Source organism: Camarhynchus parvulus, chromosome 23 (genome assembly GCF_901933205.1).
Source record: "Camarhynchus parvulus chromosome 23, STF_HiC, whole genome shotgun sequence".
NCBI lineage: Eukaryota > Metazoa > Chordata > Aves > Passeriformes > Thraupidae > Camarhynchus > Camarhynchus parvulus.
The window spans coordinates 1684412-1707191 of NC_044593.1; the positions used below are offsets into that span (position 1 = coordinate 1684412).

The 22780-nt window shown below is 47.5% G+C and overlaps 3 protein-coding genes across 5 annotated transcripts; 2 read left to right on the forward strand and 1 right to left on the reverse strand.

Moving 5' to 3' along the window:
- Window positions 1–261: 261 nt before the first annotated feature.
- Window positions 262–5784, forward strand: SYNC (syncoilin, intermediate filament protein). 2 transcript variants are annotated; one of them, XM_030964640.1, is made up of 4 exons: window positions 262–383; window positions 1602–3000; window positions 4116–4240; window positions 5232–5784. In XM_030964640.1, exons 1-4 carry the CDS (start codon window positions 340–342, stop codon window positions 5293–5295), a joined length of 1632 nt encoding a protein of 543 aa, XP_030820500.1. In that variant the 5' UTR covers window positions 262–339; the 3' UTR covers window positions 5296–5784. The 2 variants fall into 2 exon arrangements, with proteins under 2 accessions (XP_030820500.1, XP_030820501.1); XM_030964641.1 differs by lacking the exon at window positions 262–383 and adding an exon at window positions 818–945.
- A 358-nt stretch (window positions 5785–6142) lies between these two features.
- RBBP4 (RB binding protein 4, chromatin remodeling factor) lies at window positions 6143–14367 on the reverse strand. Of its 2 annotated transcripts, none has more exons than XM_030964643.1 (12): window positions 14201–14367; window positions 12962–13106; window positions 12541–12686; window positions 11384–11557; window positions 10692–10807; window positions 10073–10233; window positions 9698–9824; window positions 9521–9598; window positions 8344–8420; window positions 8166–8223; window positions 7959–8069; window positions 6143–7254 (listed from the first exon to the last, which is right to left on the reverse strand). In XM_030964643.1, the coding sequence occupies exons 1-12, from the start codon at window positions 14214–14216 to the stop codon at window positions 7189–7191; spliced, it is 1275 nt and encodes a 424-aa protein (XP_030820503.1). In that variant the 5' UTR covers window positions 14217–14367; the 3' UTR covers window positions 6143–7188. The 2 variants fall into 2 exon arrangements, with proteins under 2 accessions (XP_030820503.1, XP_030820502.1); XM_030964642.1 differs by having other exon boundaries at window positions 12962–13109; window positions 14201–14366.
- A 116-nt stretch (window positions 14368–14483) lies between these two features.
- On the forward strand, window positions 14484–20656 carry ZBTB8OS (zinc finger and BTB domain containing 8 opposite strand). Its single transcript, XM_030964755.1, has 8 exons — window positions 14484–14784; window positions 15894–16082; window positions 17353–17377; window positions 17941–18062; window positions 18257–18339; window positions 18596–18648; window positions 18818–18854; window positions 19460–20656. Exons 2-8 carry the CDS (start codon window positions 15995–15997, stop codon window positions 19544–19546), a joined length of 495 nt encoding a protein of 164 aa, XP_030820615.1. The 5' UTR covers window positions 14484–14784; window positions 15894–15994; the 3' UTR covers window positions 19547–20656.
- Window positions 20657–22780: the final 2124 nt, after the last annotated feature.

Here is a 22780-nt window from a genome sequence, read left to right on the forward strand (position 1 = left end):
CCAGCCCTGCCCAGGATCCCGGCGGGATGGGGACCTGCGGATCCGCCGGTGACACAGAAAGGGGCCATAAACCCAAGCTCGCCCATAAATCAGGGCTGGGAAGAGCCGGGGCGGGCTGGGGGCTGCGGGCTGGCTGCAGCCCGTCCCTGCGGCTGCCTCTGCCAGGGATGCAGCCAGCCGGGCCTTCCCCGCCCTCCTCCTCCTCCTCCTCCTCCTCCTCCCCGGGGCGGAGGAAGGCAGCGGCCGCAGCTGGCACTGCAGGCGGTGGCCGGGCTGCTCCGGGGAGTCTGATTTCCAGCGCTGTTTATTAATAACCCCTCTCCGCCCCATGCTAAGCCCATGTGCAGCGCAGAGCCGGCGGCGCTGGGCTCCAGGGGAGGAAGGTAAGAGCCCACCCGGGCTGGGCAGGAAGGGGCCGGGGTCCTCCGGGGGGGGTGCGGGATCCTCGGCGAGGTGGGGCAGGGATGGGGTGGGGGGGTCGGGGGTTCAGCGTTCCTGGATCCTCAGGAATGAGCAGGTATGGGGGGGGAAGGTCCCTCTGGGGCACGCAGGAGTTTTTGGGGGCTCTGGCATGAGGGACAGAGCTCTCCTGGCCCTCTGGGCAGGCAGGACACGGTGCCCTCCCCTCCCGTCCCGGCCGTGCCAAGCGGCTCCAAGAACTTCCAAAAACAAGCACGGGCAGCGGGGAGGGCAGGGAAAATCGGGGCAGAGGAGCCTTTTCCCCACCTTTGCAGGGGCTGCCCCTTCTCCAGCCGCCCGGCCGCCGAGTCCGAGGCTGCGATGTGTCAGCAGTGCCGAAAACTGCCTTATTAGGAGAGAAACTATCGGGGAAAATCAGTTCTTTGCTCAAAGCCGTTGCTCCGAGCCGAGGGCTGCCTGTGAGTGCCAGCCTGCGCTCATTCCTCAGGGAATGACGAGACATGAGCTCAGCAGCTTGGCCGAGAGGTGAGAGCATCCTCGCACCGATCCCACCGGCTCCTGGCGGCAGCAGGAAAACCCCGGCTCGTCCCCGAGCTCTGTCAGGTCCATCCTACCCCAAGCAGCAGCCGGGAGAAGGCAGAGAGGGGGTTTGGAGGTGGCAGCCGCAGGTGCCGTGCTGGGGACAATGCCGGGATCGGATGACTCGGCAAAGCGGCTCCTGCTGCAGGCGCTGCCGCTCGCCCCGGGCTCTGCGTGTGGGGTTTGCTCCGTCTCAGTCATCCCGGAGCCTGCCGGGCTTCCAGCAGCGCATTCCCGTGCCGTGAGGTTATGGCACACCGAGAAAATCCCGGCCAGTTTTCCAGGGAGGGCTCGCACGGGGCAGGTCGGTGCCGCTGGGTGGGTTGGTCCTGACAGGAGCAGTTCTTGGGTTTGGGGTCTGCGTTTGCATCCCTCGCTCCTCCTCCGTGGCAGCCAGACACGTTAATAGGGTTTTAATGGGGTTTTCTTTCCTTGTTTTCCGGGCCCAAGTTGTCACCAGAGCGTCGTGTGGGTGACACAGGGATGGTCACAGCAGCAGGGCCATGGTGGGACCGCCTGGCTCGGGGGTCTCTCAGGGTGGGGAGGAAAGGCTGAGACCTGTTACACTCACTGCTCTGGTTCACATCCCCTCTCCTTCCCAGGGACCTGATGGCACAGCCCGAGCCCCCTCCAGAGCTGCAGCTGGATGAAGCCAGAGCATCCCCAGCCCCACAGGCAGCAGCTGAAGGAGCTGCTCCACACCCAGAACGTGCTCACAGCCCGTTGGATCCAGCAGGGGATGGATCTAAACCCCTGCACAGGGGCAGCCCAGACTCCAGGCGGGAGCTGCAGGCTGCCAGCAGAGATCCTTCCTTGGAGATAAACACACCAGGAACTCAGCTGGATGAGGGTGCAGCCGGGGCTGGGATCCCGCTGGATGTGGATGCAGATGGGACAGGAATCCCACTGGACATGGATGCAGACGGGGTAGAGATCCCACTGGATGTGGATGAAGGTGGGACAGGGATCTCAGTGGACGAGGACACAGCAGGAATTCTGCTGGATGTGGATGAAGGCGGGACAGGGATCCCACTGGATGAGGATACATCAGGAATTCTCCTGGACATGGATGAAGGTGGGACAGGGATCCCAGTGGATGAGGACACATCAGGAATTCTCCTGGACATGGATGAAGGTGGGACAGGGATCCCACTGGCCATGGACACAGACAGGGCAGGGATCCCAGACAGTGCAGATGGGGCAGGGATCCCACCGGACATGGACACAGAGGGAGCAGGCGGCCCTGTGGGTGCTGATACCCCAGAGCACCGGTGCCTGAGCCTGGAAGAGCTGGGGAATTATTTCCAGGAGTGCATCGAGGTGGTGGAGGAGCTGGAGAGGGAGAGGGACAGGCTGATCTCGGAGCTGGCGCAGCTGCGCGAGCCGGCGCTGCAGGAGATCCGCCATGCCCACGAGGAGATCCAGGCGGCCTGCAGGCTGCTGGCCAAGGTGGAGCTGGAGAGGGACAACCTGCGCGATGAGATCCGCCAGATCAAGCAGAAACTCTTCAAGGTGACCAAGGAATGCGTGGCCTGCCAGTACCAGCTGGAGAGCCGGCGGCACGACCTCTCCCAGCACGCCGCCTACCAGGGCGAGCTGCAGAGCCAGGCGGGGCAGCTCTCGGGGGAGCTGTCCCAGCTGAAGGAGACCTGCGAGAAGGAGAAGGAAGTTCTGAGGCAGCGCCTGGAGGCTCCTCCCTGCCGCCAGGACAACCTGTACCTGCAGGAGAGCCGCAGGCTGTCGCTGGAATTCGAGAGCTTCGTGGCCCAGAGCCGGCGGGGGCTGGAGGAGCACTACGAGCCGCAGCTGCTGCGGCTGCTGGAGCGGCGTGAGGCCGGGGCCAAGGCTCTGCAGGAGATGCAGGGGGAGATCCAGGGCATGAAGGAAGCCCTGAGGCCCCTGCAGGGCGAGGTCAGCCGGCTGAGGATGCAGAACCGCAGCCTGGAGGAGCAGATCGTGCTGGTCAAGCAGAAAAGGGATGAGGAGGTCGTGCAGTACCGGGTACGTCAGCTCCATCCTCTTGGGAGAGTGGGAGCTGTGCTTGGATCCAGGATTTGATTGTAGGGCCCAGGGAAATGGGGTGGATGAGGATGGGGAGGATGTGGAATATCTCCTGCTGGTTGGAATCAAAGTTATCCCACAGCCTGGCACGGGCCGGGTGAAACACCAGCTCCCGGGCATGAGGCAAACCCAGAGATGTGGTGGGGCTTCACCCAGCTTGGAAAATGGGTTTCTCCTGAATATATTCACTTGGTTTTGGCCCCTCAGAAATGGCTCCAGGGATGAGGTGGAAGGGATGGGGGATTTCCTTCCCAAAGCTCAGCGATGCTGCTGGGCACAGGCACCAGACACTTCCCACAGCTCCTCTGAGCACAGGGCTGAGCCAAGAAAAGCCACTTTTAAATACAGGTGGCTTTTCTTACAAATCCCTCTCCTGCTGGGGCAGGTTCTGCCCTTCCTGCTGCCAGCAAGGGTCTCACCCACGTCCCCACAGCCCCAGGCCAGGCTGCCTCCTGGGAGGGTCATTTGGCTGGGCCAGGCGTCCCCTTGGCCTGAGGGACAAGGCAATCCAATATCTCCAAGAGCACATTTGGCAAAGAGGCTCCACAATTAATCTCCCCCCTTTCAACACTCTCTGTTCTCGGCTCGCAGTCGCTGCCTCCTCCCAGCAGTTTCTGGAAGCTGCCATTGCCCTTCCAGCACAGCTCCTCCCTGCTGGGATGGGGATCAGAGCCCCCAGCACCCACACCATGGCTTGGCCTGGGGTTTTTAGGGTCTTTTGGATCCTTTGTGTGCCTCTCCACATTTTCCTTTGCCCAAATTCCTCATTTATCTCCTTCTGACTCACGGGTTTATACAGCCCTGGCAGCTTCTCAAAACACACACCAAGTGGTTCAGGGGACAAAACCAAGCAGCCAGGAGAAGCCTAAGGACAAAACACAGCCCAGCCCAGCCTAAATCCCCACCTTTGTGTTAAAACAAAAGTTTTTTTTGCAGAGGTTTTTAAAGAGGGTGGTCGGGCAGGGGCAGCCTGGCTGTGCTTGTCCCGAGCAGCAGCATGCACAGGGAGATCCCTGAGGAGAATAATCAGCCCTGCACTCATTTTGCCCCTGCAGGAGCAGGTGGAGGAGCTGGAGGACAGGCTGAAGGAGCTCAAGAACGGGGTCCAGCTCCAGCAACGCAAGAACCAGGAGCTGGAGGAGCTCAGGACCAGCCTCCATCGGGAGCTCTCCATCTACAAGTGAGTTTGGGTCTCATCCCTGCGGGGCAGAGGGGCTGGGAGGAGGAGAGGGATGGTGGGGAGGAACCCACAGTGGGGTCACAGGGCTCAGGGACACCACACGCTCCTGCTCCTTGTCCCCAGCAGCAATTCCAGCTCCTCTGCACAACAGCAAAGAGGGATTTGCTGGAAACTCCCAGGAGGAGTGGAGTGGCTTCCCAAGGAGCAGGTGTGGCAGTTTAAGTGGTGGTTTCCTCAGGAAGATGTGGAGAGGAGCTGAGGTTTGGCTTTGGGAAGCCGGGCTGGGGATGCTGGAGCTGTTCTCTCCTGGTTTTACTCAATGAGTGATGTGCAATGTGAATTTCTAAAGCTCCAAAAATGTCCGTGAGTTTGTGGATTGTTTTACTCACCCAGCTTGGAGCTGCTGTGTTATTCCAGCCTCATCTGGACACACCCTTAACCATTTTTGCAGCCTCACTGCTCCTTCAGCATTCATTTTCCCCCTTCTCCACCCAAATATCTCAGGAGGACATTCCCTAGCCCAAAGGTTTTTTATCCCAGCACAGGGATGAGCTCTCAGCCTGCAAACTGCATTTAGGATTCAGCCCAGACCCCAACACCACACTGCCCTTGCAGCCTGGGGTTCTCCTAAATCACAGCCCAACATTTAATCCCAAATACAGCAGTGGAGCCTCTTAACTCCTGGATTTACAAATTGCCATCCCTGGAGGTGATGACACCTTTAAATGAGCTTTCACATTTGCTCTGGGGAGCTCAAAGTGCAGCTCTGAGCTGCCTTTTCCATGAGCTCCCCTCAAAAATGACATTTCCTTCTGTTAAATCCTGTGTGCCAAGGGCTCTGGAAGGAGGAACACCATGGACTGAGCCCCTTGAAGCGTTTCCCAATTCCTTTTTCTTCCATATTATGAAAATAACTTTTTCCCCCTCTTTTCTCCAGCCAAAGCACTGATGTAAATATTCCACAGCCTGAATTTCCTTTCTCCCCTCACAGGAGCTGCTTAGAAATCTACGGGCACCTCTGCAAATCGGAGGAAAAAGCAGAGCAGGACTCTTAGAACCACAGAATTTTCCTCTTTGTAGCAAAAACCAGTGGACAGAGGATCCAAGGGATGTCTCCTCATGCTGCTTTACCCTGCCTGATGTGCAGCAGCTGCCTGGAGCTGGGAATTCCAACCCTTTCCCTGGGTATTTCCCCAGGTGCTGCTGCTGCTCTTGTAGTAAAACTGCTTTTCCCCAGAGGAGCAGAGCAAACAATCTTTGTCCTGAACAAAGGATATGGATGAGGAATAACTGATTGATGTTTTGCTGTGTTTGGGAAAATCTTGTCTTGTTCAAGCCTGCACAGAAAGTTCTGGAAGCTGGTGTTTAGGGGGTTGACTTTTAAAGTTTACATGCAAGAGAAGCTTTCTCCTTTGAAGAGGATTTTCTTTTGTATTTCAAGAGTTTCTGCTGTACTGGGACATGCTCCACAGAAATGAGGTGGTGGGGAAGAGGTTTCCACTTTATATCGAGTCTCACACTGAAAATAAAAGGTCAGAGTTTAAGGAGCCTTTTCACTCTCAGAGCTGCGTCTCAAAAGCCCAAATTTGTCTGTCAAACTGAGGTGTTTGTGTTAAAGTCCTGCTGCAGGATAACAAAAAACACTTGTGGAAAGGGCTAAAGGCAGAGTTAAAATGCAGAAAGCAGCAGGGCTTGAGGGGAAGAACAATTGTTCGAGTGCCCGTTAATTTATTTCACAAAGCAGCAGAAATGAGAAGGGGAGAAAGAACCGATTTGATGTCTTAAAAATTAAAAAATATCTCTACCAGCACCCAACCTCATGGACACACATAGGCAGAGACCACCCTGAAAATACCCTCAGCAAAGCAGTAAATGCAGAAAAAACCACAAAACTCCTCAACCTTGGCAGTGTTTATGTAGAAAAATTTTATTCCAACTGAAGAACTTACACGGCATTAGTCACGAGGAGATGGAGAGAACAGGCTGCTGGTGGCACTGGACACCCGAGTGGAAGACGTGCAGGACCTTGTGGTCAAGGACTAAACTCCTAAAAAAAGCTGAGTTTATCCACATTTCACTTGTTTTCCACCAGCTGCCAAGGCTGCTGAGGGCACTGGGGTCACCCATTGGTACAAACAAACACCTTTTACGACTTGAGGGCTCCCCCAAGTTTCAAAAACCATTTCACAGAAAGGAAAGAAACATCATGTGAAAACACAGCTCAAGAAACACACAACAGAGCAAAAAACATGGGAGGTGAGAGAGGCTCTGCAGGAATAGCTAAAACCAAATTGCTGGCACCCAGCAGGAGGGAGGAAAGGGAAAGGAAGGAAGGAATGAAAAACCCAGAACTGCCAGGAGAGACAAAAAAAAAAAAAGGAAAAATTTCAGTTCAAGTCAGAACTTGCAAGTCTTGTATCTGCAAAGGCAGAAAAAGCCACAAAGTACAGATAACTAAAGGAATTCCAAGGTTTCTGAGTTGTACTGAGGAGGACAAGACCTTCCACACCATTTCTGAGCTGTCAGGGCATTAACACTTGGATCATCTCTGTTGGCTCAAGCCCACTGGGGCAGCTCTGCCAATTGAACTTTTGTTTAAATTAGGCAAAAGCCTGTGGCTGCAGCAAGCAAAAGAGAGAAAAAAACCTAATCCCAAGCTTGCTGTGTGATGAAAGCAGTAAAAAAGGGACAGCCAGAGCAATAAAGAAGGCAGCTGTAGGAATTTTGGAGCCACAGCAGGGACCTGGCTGAGGGGGCTGAGCCTTTTATTTTTCTTTTTTTTTTGGGTGGTGGGTTCTCAGTGTGTGGGTGGAAAAGCCTGTGATGGGACCTACAGGGGGATGGCTGAACACAAAGCCAACGTGTGTGTCTCAAAACCAGTGTTAAGTCAATCTCAGGGCTGAGAGGGAAGAGAAGGAGAAAGACTAAAACCAGGGGGAAGTTGCCATCTAGGATCCTTGACCTTCTGGATCCACGCTTCCTTCGGGATCTTCATCGTTGTAGATGTTCTCTGCCTGCAAGACAGGGATGGAGACACTCAGGGAGCATTTCCCACCTCTCTGGACAGGATTCCACCCCCAAAAAGTTCTGGGCATTTTTTTAATTTGCAGATATGGATCACCCATCCCTGGTTTACATTAAAACAGCAACACAAACAACCTTATCTATAAATGTAAGAGTGAAAAAATGTCCTGTGAAAAGGGATTTGCTAAAGGAGAGTCAACTGCAAGACTCACAAAAGAGTTTCAAGTATTTGTTTTACTCAGCAGCACTTTCTAGAAGAATTACACAGAAAGCAGCCAAGAACAAAATTTAGAGATAAACAAAAAAAAAATTAGGAAAATGGTCTTGTCAAAGGTCAAGATTGTTTTCCAAAACCTTCAAAAGCTGGGAATGTAGGGGCCAGCAAACTGTTCCTGTTCACCAGCACCCTCTTCATCTTTGGAGAATGAAATCTCAAATATTCTTTAGGACAATAACACAGAAACCTGAATTTCATCCTTGGTTCTCAAACACAGAAGGGAAAAATTTCCTTCTGCACCAGCACTTGCTTTTTTCTTAACATAAAACTTCTCCTGAGTATTTGGAAACCATTGCTCTGGCCAAATCTAAAGGGGATTTCACTGCTACAACCTGGGGAATTCTGAGGGCTGTAAATAAAAGCAGGAATGCTGAAATCCAGGAATTTCAACACCATCACCCAACCCAAAGAACTCACCATTTGCCAGACTTGCATGATATTATCTTCTGATACAGAACAAATGACCCAGGGCTCATTGGGATTCCAGGAGAAATCCGAGATCTTTGCAGTGTGACCACCATGGATAAACTGGGATTGGGGGGAAACAAAAAGGGGAACGGTTTGAAATTTGCACTGCAGGGTGAGTAATAAGTGAAATTAATTAATGAGAGTGAAAAGACTCACCAAGAGCTCTGGGGGACCATCCTCAGCATCCTCAGGGGATTGCTCCTCTCCAATTTTACTGCAAAAAAAAAAAAAAAGGTGAGGGTTGGGGTTTTTTGTTTGTTTGTTTGTTTTTTAAGGTGTGATTGTTAATTAATCAGTAATTAATCAGTAATATTTTGAGGAATTTGGGATTTACCTCAAGTCCCAAACGTTTAGCCTGCGGTCTGTGCCACTGGAGGCCAGGATGGTTTCATTATGAGGAGACCACTGAACCTGCAGACAGGGATAAATTCAAAAGTTTTTTTAATTTCTTAAATTTATTTTAATTTCTTAAATTTATTTTAATAACATACTTATTTATTAAATTTAAAAGTGAGTTTTAAGAAGCTGTAATATTCCCCAACACTTCATTTTGTACCCTAAAAGCTCTACAAGAACTCAAATTGATACCAACACAAATCGTGTAAATAACATTTATCACAGGAAGAACTGTGACTATTCACACACAAAAAAAGGTATTTCACCAGAAAGGTGCCACCTGGAACTTGTCCTCTAACAAAACCCACGTGTTTCCCAGTGCAAACAGCTCCCAAGGGTATTGGCTGCTCCTTATCTTAATCAGGATTGCACAAATAGAACCCACAGACTCCTTCAGCAGCAGGCACAGCTCTCACATGAAAAGAAATCACTGTAATTAAGCTTAACTGCCCAAAAGCTCACATTTACTGCTTCTGCTGGAGATAAAGCTCCCCAGAACACACCACTTATAATAGGATCACAGGATTAGGAAGGAACACAGAATTCTGCCCACTAATGTGGCATTTCAGGATTCTGTAATTTTATTTAGACATAACACAGTCTGAACTGATAATCCCTCCACCAAAAAAAAAAAAAACCTCTACATATTTTTCCTCTGATTAAGGCACGAGTTGGAGATGGAAATATTTAATCTGCTAAGCAGGTGCTGCCCATGGAGTGAACATTCTCTATTTCCAGCAGCAAAATCAGCAATTATCTTTTGTCAGAGAGTGTTAAAGCTTCCTGCAGGACCAGGCTGAGGAGATGCAAACACTGCAGCCATTTCCCTGGGCCTCCTGCTTCAATCTGCTGCCATGAATAATTTAATGCACTCTGCACTGCTACCATTTCATCCTCCTGTTGTGGTTAAAGCTCCAGAGCATTTCCCTGATCCCTTTCTGGACTCTGGGAGCTCTGCAGGTCCACAATAACAACACCCAGAAAAATATAAGCAGATAAAAGAATAAAATATGAGTTTGTAAGTGTAAAAACATTGTGGAAGAACTACTATCCTTTTCCAGGCTGCTGAGTAGAACTATGTCTGTGAGGATAAAAGAGAAATGCTTTTTTTATACCTGAAATATTTCATCTTTATGTGATTCAAAGGAATGCAGCTTCAGTTTTAGGTTCCTCAAGTCCCATAGAGCAACAGTCTAGGAAAAAAAAATATAAAAATATTTTGTTGAAGTAACCAACGTGTACATCCACCCCAGAAAGTGAGCAAGGATGTTCCAAGATGCAGGCAGCAGTACCTTATCAGCTGATCCCGTGGCCAGGATAAACTCACTGTAGGGGTTGAAGGAGAGGCAGTTCACCTCAGCTGTGTGAGCATCCACGGAATGGCTGGGTTTGGAGGTGTTGTTTGACCGGGTGTCCCAGCTGGGAGGGGAAAACATGGAATTAACAAAAGGTTTGTGCCTCATTTCACTCATTATGGGGGCACTGGGGTCACCCATTGGTACAAACAAACACCTTTTATGACTTAAGGGCTCCCCCAAGTTTCAAAAACCATTTCACAGAAAGGAAAGCAACATTACGTGAAAACACAGCTCAAGAAACACACAACAGAGCAAAAAACATGGGAGGTGAGGGGCAGAAACAACTTGTGAAGGGGTTCCCCCACTTACATCATGAGTTTCTGGTCATCAGCAACAGATCCAAAGAGAGATTCATGGAGCAGGTGCCAGGAAACATCTTCCACCACTGCTGTGTGTCCCGTGAAAATGGTCTTGGCATCCACCACTTTGCCTTCTTTGGGAACAGCACTGATATCCCACAAGCAAATGGTCTTTAAAACAAGAAAAATGTAAAAATTTACATCTTCAGACTCTCTCTCCCTCCTCCCCATCAAATCCAGGGTGTATCCCACAAACGTTTTAAAACAAAAAAATTGTAAAATTTCTCTCCTCCTTCCCCACCTCCCAGGGTGTATTCCACAAGCAAATGGTCTTTAAAACAACAAAAATGTAAAAATTTACATCTTCAGACTCCATTTCCCTCCTCCCCATCAACCCAGGGTGTATTCCACAAGCAAATGGTCTTTAAAACAAGAAAATGTAAAAATTTACATCTTCACACTCTCCTTCCCTCCTCCCCATCAAACCCAGGGTGTATCCCACAAGCAAATGGTCTTTAAAACAAGAAGAATGTAAAATATTACATTTTTAGACCCTCTTCACCCCCCAAACCCAGATGTTTTTGCCCCTCCCAGGGCACAGGAGGTGCAGCTTTGCCCCAGGGACTCACGTGGTCATCAGAAGCACTGAGCAGGTGCCCGCTGAGGTTGGGGTTCCAGGACAGCCCATACCCCTCCTTCTGGTGCCCACGCAGGCGCAGGTCGGGGTTGCACTCCCCAGAAGGATCTGCAACAAGGCAGGGTAAGGACTCCAGGGCCTGGAATCATCCTGGAATAGCTGGCATTAAGTTTATTAAATTTACTTTAACCCAGCAGCCATCTCCATGCTTTGGCCTGAGTTCCAGCTGCAGCTCAGCTGTTACTGCTCAAAAAACTCAGAAATACAAAGTGGGATATTTTTCTTTCTCTCATCATCTCCAACTGCACTTCTTAAGTGAAGAAGGCACTTCTGGTCCTCCCCACAAGCAGCAAAAGGAATTATTTTAAACAATCTTGATGAGTTCATAGGTAAAGGACTGTTAATATATTTACAGGATAGCAGGGAACAGCTCAGCTAAGTATCAAAAAATCCACCTTCTACCACCTGAAATACCTCACAGTGAAGTGATAAAAACAGTGGAAGTGCAGGAAAAATTTCCTTTCCCAAGGATGCATTTGGATATATCTGTTTAAACCTCATACAAAATAACCTCTTGAACAAACACCCACACATCCCTAAAATCCCAAATAAGGGGCAACCCACACCATTTTTAACTCTTTTTTGACCTTTGGGGGATGAGCTGGCTGCTCTCTGAGCACAGACCTGGCTTGGAGGGGTGTTTGGTGTAATCAAAGACCAGGACATCGCTGGAGGGAGTCTTGGTGGCAATGATGCAGGGGTTCTGGGGCATGTAACGGGCTCTGTTCACCTCTCCCTCGTGGTTTATCTTGATCTCAATTTCAATTTTTCCACTTACTGAGCCAAAGCCTCCAAACTCTAGGAAAAAGAGAGTTGTGAATAATAAAGTCAGTTTTAGAACAAGGCACAAAGAGTTGGTTCAAGGTTTGCTACCAAGCTCTCAGAATAGACAAAGTTGTGGTAAAAACAAATTGCAATTTTAAGACTGTGATACAATTTGTTAAAGCTGCCTTGCCTTTATACATAAAATAGCTTAATAATCCATAAAACTGCAAAATTTGGGAAAAAAGAATGGGTATTGGATTATTTTAGAATTAATTCAAAATATTTTTGAGAAATACTGAAATAAACACATATTTGTTAGACAAGCCTGTGTGCACAAACAACTTTAAGAAGCCCAAAGATCAAAATACTCATTGCACAACCCAACCTTGCTGTAAAAAGCAGAGCAAACATTGGATCATTAAGGACTTTCACCAGGTGGAAAGACTGATTCAGCCAAGCAAACAGGAGAAATGTCTAACTTGGGACAGCCACAAAGATTACAAAGCATCAACTTCAAGTCTGATACATGGAATAAAACATAATTAAAACATTTCACCCTAAAGGGGTTGGGACAGCAATCAGGCAGCAGAACTCACAGAAAAATGGAGAATGTTTGAAATGTTACACTCCTCTGAAATAAAAAATGTTCTTTTACATGAGTTTGTGTAAAAACGTTTTGTGTGACTTTACATAATGCAAATGTGGTAATAAAAATACCAATTAAAAGCACTGTGTGGGATTCAAGGTCAGCTCCTGAGAAATAGAGAAGGGAGAGGTTTTCCCAAACACAAATATTTTTGCAATTAACCTCTACTGTCTGTTTTCATAATCAGAAATATTAGATTAGTAACACATTAAAGAAACAGAGAATTTGTCTCTTAAGGAGGCACCACTTAGAAATGATTTTTTTTTAGAAGTAAAATCTGAACTTTGCTGCCTGAACTTTAGGGAAAGACAAATTTTCTACTGAGAAAAGAAGGGGAAAATGGTTCAAATCCTCTTTTTTGGGCTCTTACCTCCTTTCTCACTGTCATAGTGGGAAGCATCAAACTGGGCATCGTCGTTGGGCAGCTGCACACTGGCAATCACCAGGTGGTTCTGCTCATCTGAGGTGTGGGTGCCCAGCACCAACCTGTGGATGCTGAAATCTTTGCCTTCAGGTCTGCAGGGGAAGAGGAACAGAACAGGGATCACAAAATCTCCTCCCTGTGAGGATAGGGAGGTGCTGGCACAGGAGAAGTTGTGGCTGTCACATCACTGGAAGTGTCCAAGGCCAGGCTGGCCAGGGCTTGGAGCAACTTGGGATAGTGAGAGTGTCCCTGGATGAGTTTTATGGTCCCTTCCCACCCAAAGCAGTTTGGGATTCTGTGATCTCAACCTAACAGTCAGCCCAATGCTGGATTTGCTGTTTATTCTGCTTTCAAGGGGTCCCTTCACCTTGTGACATCAGGAAGCCACTGAGCAGTCAGGCTGGGCCACTCCAGGGCATGGGTCATCACCAGGTCATAGAGGAAAGGGGTGTTCTTCTTCCATATCTTGTACTCCTCGTTGATCACACGCTCTTCCACGGCATCATCAAAGGCTGCTGAAGTGGTTTTTCAAGAAATACATACAATTAATTATTTATAAATGGATTTACAGGCACACAGCACTGTGGGCAGGCAATGGGTTAGAGTCAGTACATCAATCAAACCCTGGTTTGCTATTTGCTCTGTTGGAGTAGTTACTAAATGGTTAAAAATCCCCTGTTGCACATAATAATAATTTTTTTCTGCATACATGGCTGGGAATTAATAACAACTAAGTCAAATTTCATGCCTGGAAGTGTCCCAGGACAGGCTGGACAGGGCTTGGAGCAACCTGGGATAGTGGAAGGTGTCCCTGGCATGGCAGGGGTGGGATGGGATGAGTTTTCCTTCCAACCCAACCCATTCTGGGATGATTCAATGATGATGATGATGTTAGAGCAGCACAATAAAATCCTGAGACTCAGAGCACAGGGAGGCAAACCCCAGACTTGTAACGATGTTTAAACACAGCAGATCCAACAACTGCTGTTAACAGACCGGTCTGGGCACAGCCTTGAACTACTTATTCCCAAAATCCAGTTTCCCAAGGCTCCTTCTTCTGCCTTGTCACTCTCAAACACTTTCTCAGCCCATCTGTCACCAGCCTCCGGTGCAGAGAAGGCGACGGGCAGAGCTGGGGGAGCTCACTGGCAGAACGGGGACACTCCTGTGGAAACGGGGACACCCCCAGGCAAAGGGGGACGCCCCCAGGGAACCGGAGCTCGCCCACGGGAGGGGAGAACCCCCGCGGGCCCGGAGCTCCCCCATGGAACGGACGCGCCCCGGCCGAACCGGGGCACCCTCAGGGCCGGTGCCACCTCTTTGCCCGCCCGCTCCTCCCGCAGGGCACGGCCCGGCTCTCCCGGCCGCACAAACCCCTCCTAGGCGCACAGGGCCGGGTAGAAGCCCCCGGCCCGGGCCGCTCTCCCCGCTCGGTGCCGCGGGCGCGGGGAGGCAGCGGCGGCCATGACCGGGGGCCCCTCAGGCCCCGCCCCCGCGCGCCCCCTGGCGGCACCGCCCCGCTCCCTTCACACCGTACCGACCGCCGGTGGGGGGGGGCACCCCACGCCTCACGGCGGAGGCCGCGCCGCCCATACGGAGCCTTTACCTTCCTTGTCCGCCATGGCGGGGCCGCGGGGCGCTCGGCGGGGCGGGCTGGGTGAGGCGGGCGGGCGGTTCCGGCGCTCCCTGCTCCGACCCCTCCGGCCGCGGCTCCGTCTATTGTTTCCTGCCCCCGCTGCGTGCGGCTCCCGGCGCCGCGCACCCCTTCGCGCGCCAACGCCGCCCAATCAGCGCCCGCCGCCGGGAGGCGCTGGCCAATCGGAGGAGGGCAAGGAGGCGGGGACGGGAGCGCGCGCGGCGGTCACGTGGGCGGACTCCCCGAGGGAGCCGCCATTTTCCGGAGAGCCCTCAGCGCGCTCTTAAAGGGGCCGCGCCCCGCGCTGAGGGCGGCGGGGTCTCGGTTCGGTCCCGGTTCTCGCTCCCGGTCCCCGGTTTGGAAGAACTGGTGGTTGTCGCTCCTCCGGTCACCACAGACGTGGGCAGAGCGTATCGGGGCGGGGCGGACCGGACCAGTGCGTGTGTGGGCCGAGGCCTCCCTCCAGGGCCGCCCTGACAACATCGGGGATCCTTGGCGTTATTAATTCTCTGTAATCACGAATATTTTCCCTTTTTCCACACTTCAGTGCCGCGGTGAGTTTTAGAGGTGGAGTATTTGCTGGTTCTGCTCGGCTGCTGAGGGTAACTGTCCACAGCTGAGGCTTAACAGGTTTAAAGTCAAATATCAAATCAATTTCTGTGTTTATTCCTCAAGGAAGTTCTCAATTCCTGCCCGAGTTCTCAATTTCGGACTTCTCTTTCTAATGCACATAGATTTTAGCTGGAATTAAAAATTGGAAATGCTACATCTTGTTTCTAAGCCTTAGAGTAAGAAGCAACTCCTGCGTAAAAGTTAAAGGGTGTTTGTAAATTATTTGTGATGTTTGGGTTCAGCTGTGGATGATTCGTATAATGCACAAAAAAATTAAAGAATGGTTATGATGTCGGGAAATCTAGAGAGGAAAATTAATTAACCTGAAGTGACTTGGGTTTTTCAGTTTGTTGAATTTACAAAAGAACAGGAAAACAGCAATTTGTGAGAATCTGACTTTTCAATGGGGGAGTTGATACAGTTTCTTATGTTTGTCTGCTTTATTTAAAGGGGTTTTAAAAATTATTTTAAAATTAATTTTAAAAATAATTAAAAATTTTAAAAAATAATTTTTATTTAAGTTTTAAAAAATATTTTAAAATTTATAAAAAATCAGCCAGAAAAGGAACACAGGAAACCCCTGGCACTTGGGTGACAGCTGGATTTGTGCTTTGAGGTTTGGAGGTTTAAATGTAATCCTTGTCCTAAGAGAACACAACTTTTTTTCCTAAGAAAAACTCTCTGTAAGGTTTTTGGGGGCACTGACACTTCAGGTGTGTGATGTACAATGCGCTGAGCACCTTAAAAAAAATTAATTAGAAAATTAACCTGAAGCATGCAAGTTAAATTCACTTTTACAGCTGTTCCCATCAGCTGTACTTTATAATTTGTGAATGAATGGAATGCTCAGTGTACACAAGGAGGAAATAACGCAATTCTCCCCAGAAAAGGCCAAGGTCCACAATTCCCATGAGGAACATTTTCCCTTGGCTCTGCTGAGTGAACAAACATCATGGATTGAACTCCCAACTTCCTCACTTCCCAGTTTGACACAAACCAGCTGAAATGACACGAATTTAACCCTGAGAGGAACCCTCCCTGTTCTCCACAGGTTGAATCACTCCGTGGGGAAACCAGGAAGGGAGAGAGGAGAATTCTGGCTCTGCCCAGCAGCAGGAAGGGAAGGATTCAATCCCTGTGGAGCCCTCAGCCATGGCAGCTGAGGACAGGGATTACAACCTGACCCAGGAGCAGAAAGCTGTGAAAGACAAGTACCCCCCTCTCTGCAAGAAATATGAATGTGAGTATTTTAATTTTTTAAATTAAAAATTTCAACTAAAATTTTATTTTTATTTCTTTTATTTTAAAATAATTTTAATACAATTTAATTAATTTTAATACTTTTTTAAAAATGCTGCGTGGGTGTGGCAGTGCTGTTGAGAGGGCAAGGAAGATAACAGGAAATTTAGAAATGAGAAACCAATTTTCTTCATTGTGCTTGTCTGGTATGGGCACTTGAAAAAAAAATAAATTACCCAAGTCTCACCCTGAAAACTTTTCCTCTTCTGAGCCATTTCTTAGCAATTGTTCTGCCTCTGGTGTAGGAAGGGACATTCAGAAGTGTGCTGGTTTTGTGTGTGGTGTTTTTACTCTACTTCAAGATGATTATCTCCTTTCCCCACCCCTGATATCTCCTAAGAGGATGGGGGTGGCAGCCCAAGGGCCAGCTCAAGGCAGGGGACATTCCCTGCCTGGTTTTTGTGTCACCAGTGCCTGTCTGGAGGGACAGCCTCTGTTATCTCTGATAGAATTTATATTTTTAGGCTGTGTTCAGGTCTTTATTTGATAGAAGTGCAGGAATTGTGACACATCACAACAGCCATGCAGTTTCCACAACTGCAGGAGGTTTTATCCCTGTTTTGCATCCAGAGGAATTTGTTTGCTTTAGAGACTGTTGTTGAGAACCCTTAAATAGTGTGTGATCTCTTGAAACAGCACCAGAATAATTTTGCATTTGAAGTGAGTATTTCCCAACTTAGTTCTGCTGGAAGTTTGCATTTTCTTTCATTCCTCTGAATAAATAGAAATGAGGTTCATGAGATGTGAATCGTGCTTCATGAGGAAAGTTTGCCTTCTATTTTATATTTCATTCTGTTTTAAATTCTTCTCTTTGCATAATGGCTGCTTTTGGGTGTGGACAGGTAGATTTCCTCACTGAGCTGGAAATATTTGCAAATCTCATCCTCTGCATGAATAACTTCTAGTCCTGTAGACTTTCAGCATAAACTCTTTACTCCTGGTGAAAGTTTCTTTTTGTTGCAGTTAACTTGTTGGGTTTCAGCAGCCTGCACTGCCATAATCACATTAAACAGGGTTTTTTTGGCAGAAATAATCCAAAATTCCACCTGGGCTAAATTTTTCTAATATACTACAAAATAGATTTATCACATCTACAGATGAATGTAAAAATGTTCTGTTAGAAAATCAGGTATTTATGTTATTTCTTTTTTAATCCTCATGTTATAAATACTTTTGGTGACATCATTGCTTTTCTTTTTGCTTCCCCTCAGATTTGGATCACACAGCAGACGTGCAGTAAGTGTGGGCAGCTGGGATTTCTCAGGGTGACAAATAGATTATTTCTTACACTGCTTTAAGCCTGGACTAACAGCCAAGGACACTTTGCAGATGTGGAACTCTGAAATTTCACTCACTGGCTGCTTTGATATGGTCAATTTTGTTGCTGCTTCTGGGACACCATAGAATTATGTTTGGTTTCTTTTTTAGTATTTCAGTGGTGCTTCTGTGGTATTTGGAAATGTCTTTTGAAATCTCCTTTTAAACAAAATTTCTTCTGTGTGGTTTACTTGTATAGACACCAGTTAGCCACATTAGGAAAGAGCTTCCTTGGTGACTGATAAAACATTTATTTTCCATATTCTCCCAAGAAACTCTTCTGACAAACTTCTCCCTTTGGAAAGATGAGGTGGCTTTTTGCTTATTCCATGTTCTGCTTTCTCACCTGCATGTGACTTTGGGGCTGTTTCTTTTTGCTGTGATCCAGAATTTTATTGCAGTGATTATTCCACGTGTGTTTTGATTCCAGTGGTTGTTCCACATGTTTTTTTGATTCCAGTGACTATTCCTTGTGTTTTTAGGCTCCATGCCTGGGGGGACACGTTGGAAGAAGCCTTTGAGCAGTGTGCCATGGCCATGTTTGGCTACATGACAGACACAGGCACTGTGGAACCTGTGGATACAGTGGAGGTAGAAGCAGAAGGTGAGTACTGCACTTCTTCCATGGAGAGCTAAAAGAGGGAGAAAAGCACCAAAAATCTCAATCTTTACACATAGCCTTAGTGCAGCTAATTAAAATGTAAATAAGCATCGTTATCTGAATCTCCTGTACATCTCAGGTGCTCTTAAAAATGTTTTTTGGTTTTTGCTGAGACAATCTCTGCTTCAACCACACAGGGCATGACCTGTTGTCTCTTCTCTTCCACTTCCTGGATGAGTGGCTGTATAAATTCAGTGCTGATGAGTTTTTTATACCCAGGGTGAGTGTTCTGAATTCAGCTTTTTCCATTTCTAGGACAAAGTTGTTCCCTGATAATCCCAGCTCTGAATGCAGTGGTATTTTAGGGGAAAAAGGAACACAAAAAATACAAGGCCAGGCTGGATGGAGCTTGGGGCAAGCTGGGCTGGTGGAAGGTGTCTAAACAGTGGGAAATAACCTTTGTAAGTGGGATTTACTGGGAATTTCTGCCTGAAGGTAGAAGGTGTGACTGACACACTTCTCCTCCCACTCTGCAGGAAGTGAAAGTGCTTCACATCGACCGAAGGCACTTCAAAATAAGATCAATTGGGTGAGCTTAAACCCTTGGCTGGAAATGGATTGTGGAGTTTTCTTGCTTCCTTTGAGGCTTTAAATGAAAATCTCACTCTCCTGTGCTCATCACTGAAACTAATTATAGCATTTGGGAAATATTACCTAAATTACAACACCTCTCTTGTATTTTTTTTTTGCCTTTACAGGTGGGGAGAAGAGTTCTCTTTAGACAAACACCCACAGGTAGGCAGTGGTTCCTCTTTTCCATTTTAGGGGGAGAAGGTGTGGTGTCCTTTAAATCAGACCTCTAAATTCTGCACAGATTGAAATAAAAATGTGGGTGAAGTACCACTGAACTCAGGATCACTTCCTGCATGGTTTGGTGAAACTGTCCCTGAAACTGAGCATGACATTTCCTCAAAACTCAACAAATTAACTCAATTGGCTTCCTTTTTGTGATGGTGATAACACAGAAAATCAATCTATATTTAGAATTTATTGGTACAGATTTCTGCTTAGTTTTTGCTTTTTTCTTCTTTCTTTTTTTCCTAAAGAATTGTTAGAAGCAAAATCTGATGTCTTGCTCTGTGTCATTTTTAGCAGAGCAAATCTTGATGGTCTGTCAGAGGTAAGAGAAGGGATTTGTGATATTAAGAGGAAATAAAATACGAGTTTCCTTTTCACTATTTGACCTGGCCATTAGTGTGGTAACTTCCTTATTCATCAGAATAAATATAGCTGCAGCTTTTTTTTGGGGGGAAAAAATGGATAGCGTGAGAACTGGGGGTTCTGAACTGGTAAAAGGGATAAAATTTATTTCCAAATTCTGGTTTGTGTCTCTTTTCTAGGGCACAGAGGTCAAAGCCATAACTTACTCAGCAATGCAGATCTGTGAAGATGAAAAGCCAGAAGTCTTTGTCATCATTGATATTTAAAGCAAGAACGGTGTGGTTGAGTGGATATTGGTCATCATCTGGCAAAAGCCCCCTAAAATTGTAATCCCTGTGGAAAAAACTCAGGAATTGGCCAGTTAAAATCACAAATTGAAGGGAGTAATGGCAGGGAATGTCAGACTGTTTTCACTGAGACAGAGAATAAGAATTATTTGAGGTTTGGGGGGATGGAGAAGGAGAGGTTTGTACAGGTTGGAGGGGTCCCAGGAATGCTGGCAGCTTTTCAGGCTGGTACACGTGCTAGGGGCTGTATGAAATACAGAAATTGGTGGAGCTGATAACTAAAATACTCCCTTTTTGCAGCGTGGCAGGAGATAATGTTCATCTAGATTGATTTCGTTTGCATATTTCATGTTCTAATTCTGAGCTGACATCCCTCCCCCATATTACATAAATCCAAAATAGCTGCAGTGGCTCAGATGTAATGTGGGGGAAAAAAAAAATCTGAGTGCTTAAAATTAGACACTTAAAAAATGATGCCAATTAAACAAACAAACCACCACATCTTTTAAGCTGCTTTAAAAAGAAGTCGTGCCAGCAGGTGGTGCTGAATTGCTGTAAATAAATTGCCACGTGAAATCTTAAAACATGTGACTGTGTACCTGAAATCCTCTTATCACCTATGATAATTCCAAAAAGTTGGCAGCTTTGCTGCTGTGGTGGAAGGGAATGGAAAGGGATGTCCCAGGTTCTCCCTGGGTTCACTCTCAAATTCTGAAAACTGAGTCTTTTTTAAAAAGCGTGGTTTGGATCAGCCTAATTTTCTTTTAAAAAGAACAATACAGACAATCCTTAAATGTCAAAGGATTATGGACTTGACTGAACGAAAATGAATCAAAAATAATCAAAAGTGTGTTGTTTTTATTTTAAATCACAGGATGGCAAATGTGCATTGCCTGCTGTTTTAATTTAATTTAAATGTGAGGAGCATAGGCCTGGCCTGCTCTGTTACCATAAATGCTCCAAGTGCCTCACTTGTGGTGTCTCATCTTATATAGTTCTGGTTTGATTTCCATGCTGTAAAGACTGAGGGATAAAACCTCTCTCATTTTTTAAGCAAGCCTCAATGCCAAAATAAAACTTGGACTGAAACATTAATGTCTTTGTGAGTGATCTTGACTGGTCAATTCAGACAGAAATGAATTACACTTGTGCTTTGTCCCCTACTAAGGTCAGCAGACTCTTTTTTTATCAGTAGGAATGGCAACATACCAGTTTAATGGTACAAAATAAATGTGATTTTGACAGCTTGGGGTTTCACGCAGAGTCCCAAGGGCAGTGAGGGCACAGCCGCCATTGCAGCCCCTCAGGGGCTGTTCTGCAACCTCATTGGCTGGCTGGGTCACGTGACTTTGCTCGGCCAATCGGGCGTCGAGTTGAGGCGGCTTGCGTTCTCCACAGCCTGAGGGGGCTGAGGGGGGATGGACGTGGACTGAGGGTCAGTGGTGTGGGGAGATGGACACGGACTGAGGGGCAGTGGTGTGGGGAGATGGACACGGACTGAGGGGCAGTGGTGTGGGGAGATGGACACGGACTGAGGGGCTGAGGGTCAGTGGTGTGGGGAGATGGACACGGACTGAGGGGCAGTGGTGTGGGGAGATGGACACGGACTGAGGGGCAGTGGTGTGGGGAGATGGACACGGACTGAGGGGCAGTGGTGTGGGGAGATGGACACGGACTGAAGGACTGAGGGTCAGTGGTGTGGGGAAATGGACACTGGCTGAAGGGCTGTGGGTGAGCAACTGAGGGGAGCTGGGCAAGGATCTGAGCCAGGTCTATGGGGAAATGAGTGAGGACCTGGGGCTATGGGGAGATGGGCAAGGAACTGAGGGGAGATGGGTGTAGGAGCTGAGGGCAGCCTTCCTTTAGCCCGGCTCTCTAAAACATGAGAAAATAAATTTATGTAGTTAAATTTTAACTTTGCAGACAAACGCTGAGCTGCCCCAAGATCAGTCTCAGGCTATAGTAACACACTGAAGTGCTCTACTTATTGAAATGCTGACAGGAGCTTGCTAGGAAAACATTTGGAATTAACTAAGTGTTATTCATCTATTTTTTTTTCAATATTTATTAAGTACTTACTATAAAACAGGCCTTAAATTCACCTTGTTCCATTTGCACAGCTGTGGCAGTGGCAAGTTTCAGCTCACAGTGCTGCTCTCCCAGGGCTTTACAGGAGGCCACTGGAAGTGGGTCATTAAAAAACACCCTTAGACTGCAAACCCTTCTGGGGGTGCCAAAGGATCCTGCCGATATAGGAAATTCATGGATAGAGTGGTGAACTACTTGGAAAAGACCTGCATTGGTGGTTACTAAAGGTACAAATCTCAAGGAGAACTGAAAAAGGCTGGAGATTGGGGGAGCATTAGGGAATTATTACAGAAGCTTGCCCCATTCTCACTTTTGCCAAGGTTAATGGCAGCTGTTGGAGGCAGAACCAGGATGTGCATCAATGTGGCTGTTCTCAAATTCTCTGTGGGGAATTTCTGCTTTCTTGGCAGGAACCTCAGGCTACAGATGCTGCTAACAGGAAAGGAAACCCAGCATCAAATGAGACATGAGACCAAACAGTGGCTCTTTAGCAGGAGTACCCACTGGGAATGCCATTCTCTGCTCTCAGGCAGAAGGTTTCTTCTGTGCACTCCTTGAGCTTTTCTATTTTAATAATTTAATAGTGAGCATTTTTAGTTTCTCTACCAAATGCAGGTTTCTCTGATCCAAGTGACTGGGGAAATAAATATTACTACAAAAGCTTAAAGAGACTCCAAAACTACAAGAGTTGCTTAACCTCTGAGGGAAATTGTGCTATAAAAATGTTTTTATGCTGTTAAGCACCCTAAAATTGTACAAGCAGGAGAGCCTTTCCAAAGTAGCTCCATGATCTTAAGTCACAAATGTCCCACTGAAATTCAAGAGACTTGGCCTCTTTATTCCTAGAGTAAGACAGATGGGTTTTAGCAAATCTTGCATCAATCCTGGGGAAAAAAAAATGGAAAAAACCTGACAACTGCACTTCCAGTGACTGCACTTTTATTTCCTTGGAACCACGTTGGTGTATCTTTCTATAAAATTCACAGTACAAAAAAAAAAGGCAAATTCATACTATCCAAGTGCACTACAGATGCTCTGGTCACCTACTCTACTCTGGCCGTGGGAGTTCCTAAATCATGCTTTTCTCAACCATAAGAAGCTGTAAAGTTCACTGAGAAAACAAAG

Coding starts and splice junctions, on each gene's coding strand:
- SYNC (XM_030964640.1), top strand. CDS start 340: ATGTGCAGCGCAGAGCCGGCGGCGCTGGGCTCCAGGGGAGGAAG. Junction 3,001..4,115: donor AGGAGGTCGTGCAGTACCGG/GTACGTCAGCTC, acceptor TTGCCCCTGCAG/GAGCAGGTGGAGGAGCTGGA. Junction 4,241..5,231: donor CGGGAGCTCTCCATCTACAA/GTGAGTTTGGGT, acceptor CTCCCCTCACAG/GAGCTGCTTAGAAATCTACG.
- RBBP4 (XM_030964642.1), bottom strand. Junction 9,599..9,697: donor CCACGGGATCAGCTGATAAG/GTACTGCTGCCT, acceptor TTTTTTTCCTAG/ACTGTTGCTCTATGGGACTT. Junction 8,224..8,343: donor CTAAACGTTTGGGACTTGAG/GTAAATCCCAAA, acceptor TTTTTTTTGCAG/TAAAATTGGAGAGGAGCAAT.
- ZBTB8OS (XM_030964755.1), top strand. CDS start 15,995: ATGGCAGCTGAGGACAGGGATTACAACCTGACCCAGGAGCAGAAAGCT. Junction 18,063..18,256: donor AGTGGAGGTAGAAGCAGAAG/GTGAGTACTGCA, acceptor TCAACCACACAG/GGCATGACCTGTTGTCTCTT. Junction 18,855..19,459: donor CTTTAGACAAACACCCACAG/GTAGGCAGTGGT, acceptor TCTCTTTTCTAG/GGCACAGAGGTCAAAGCCAT.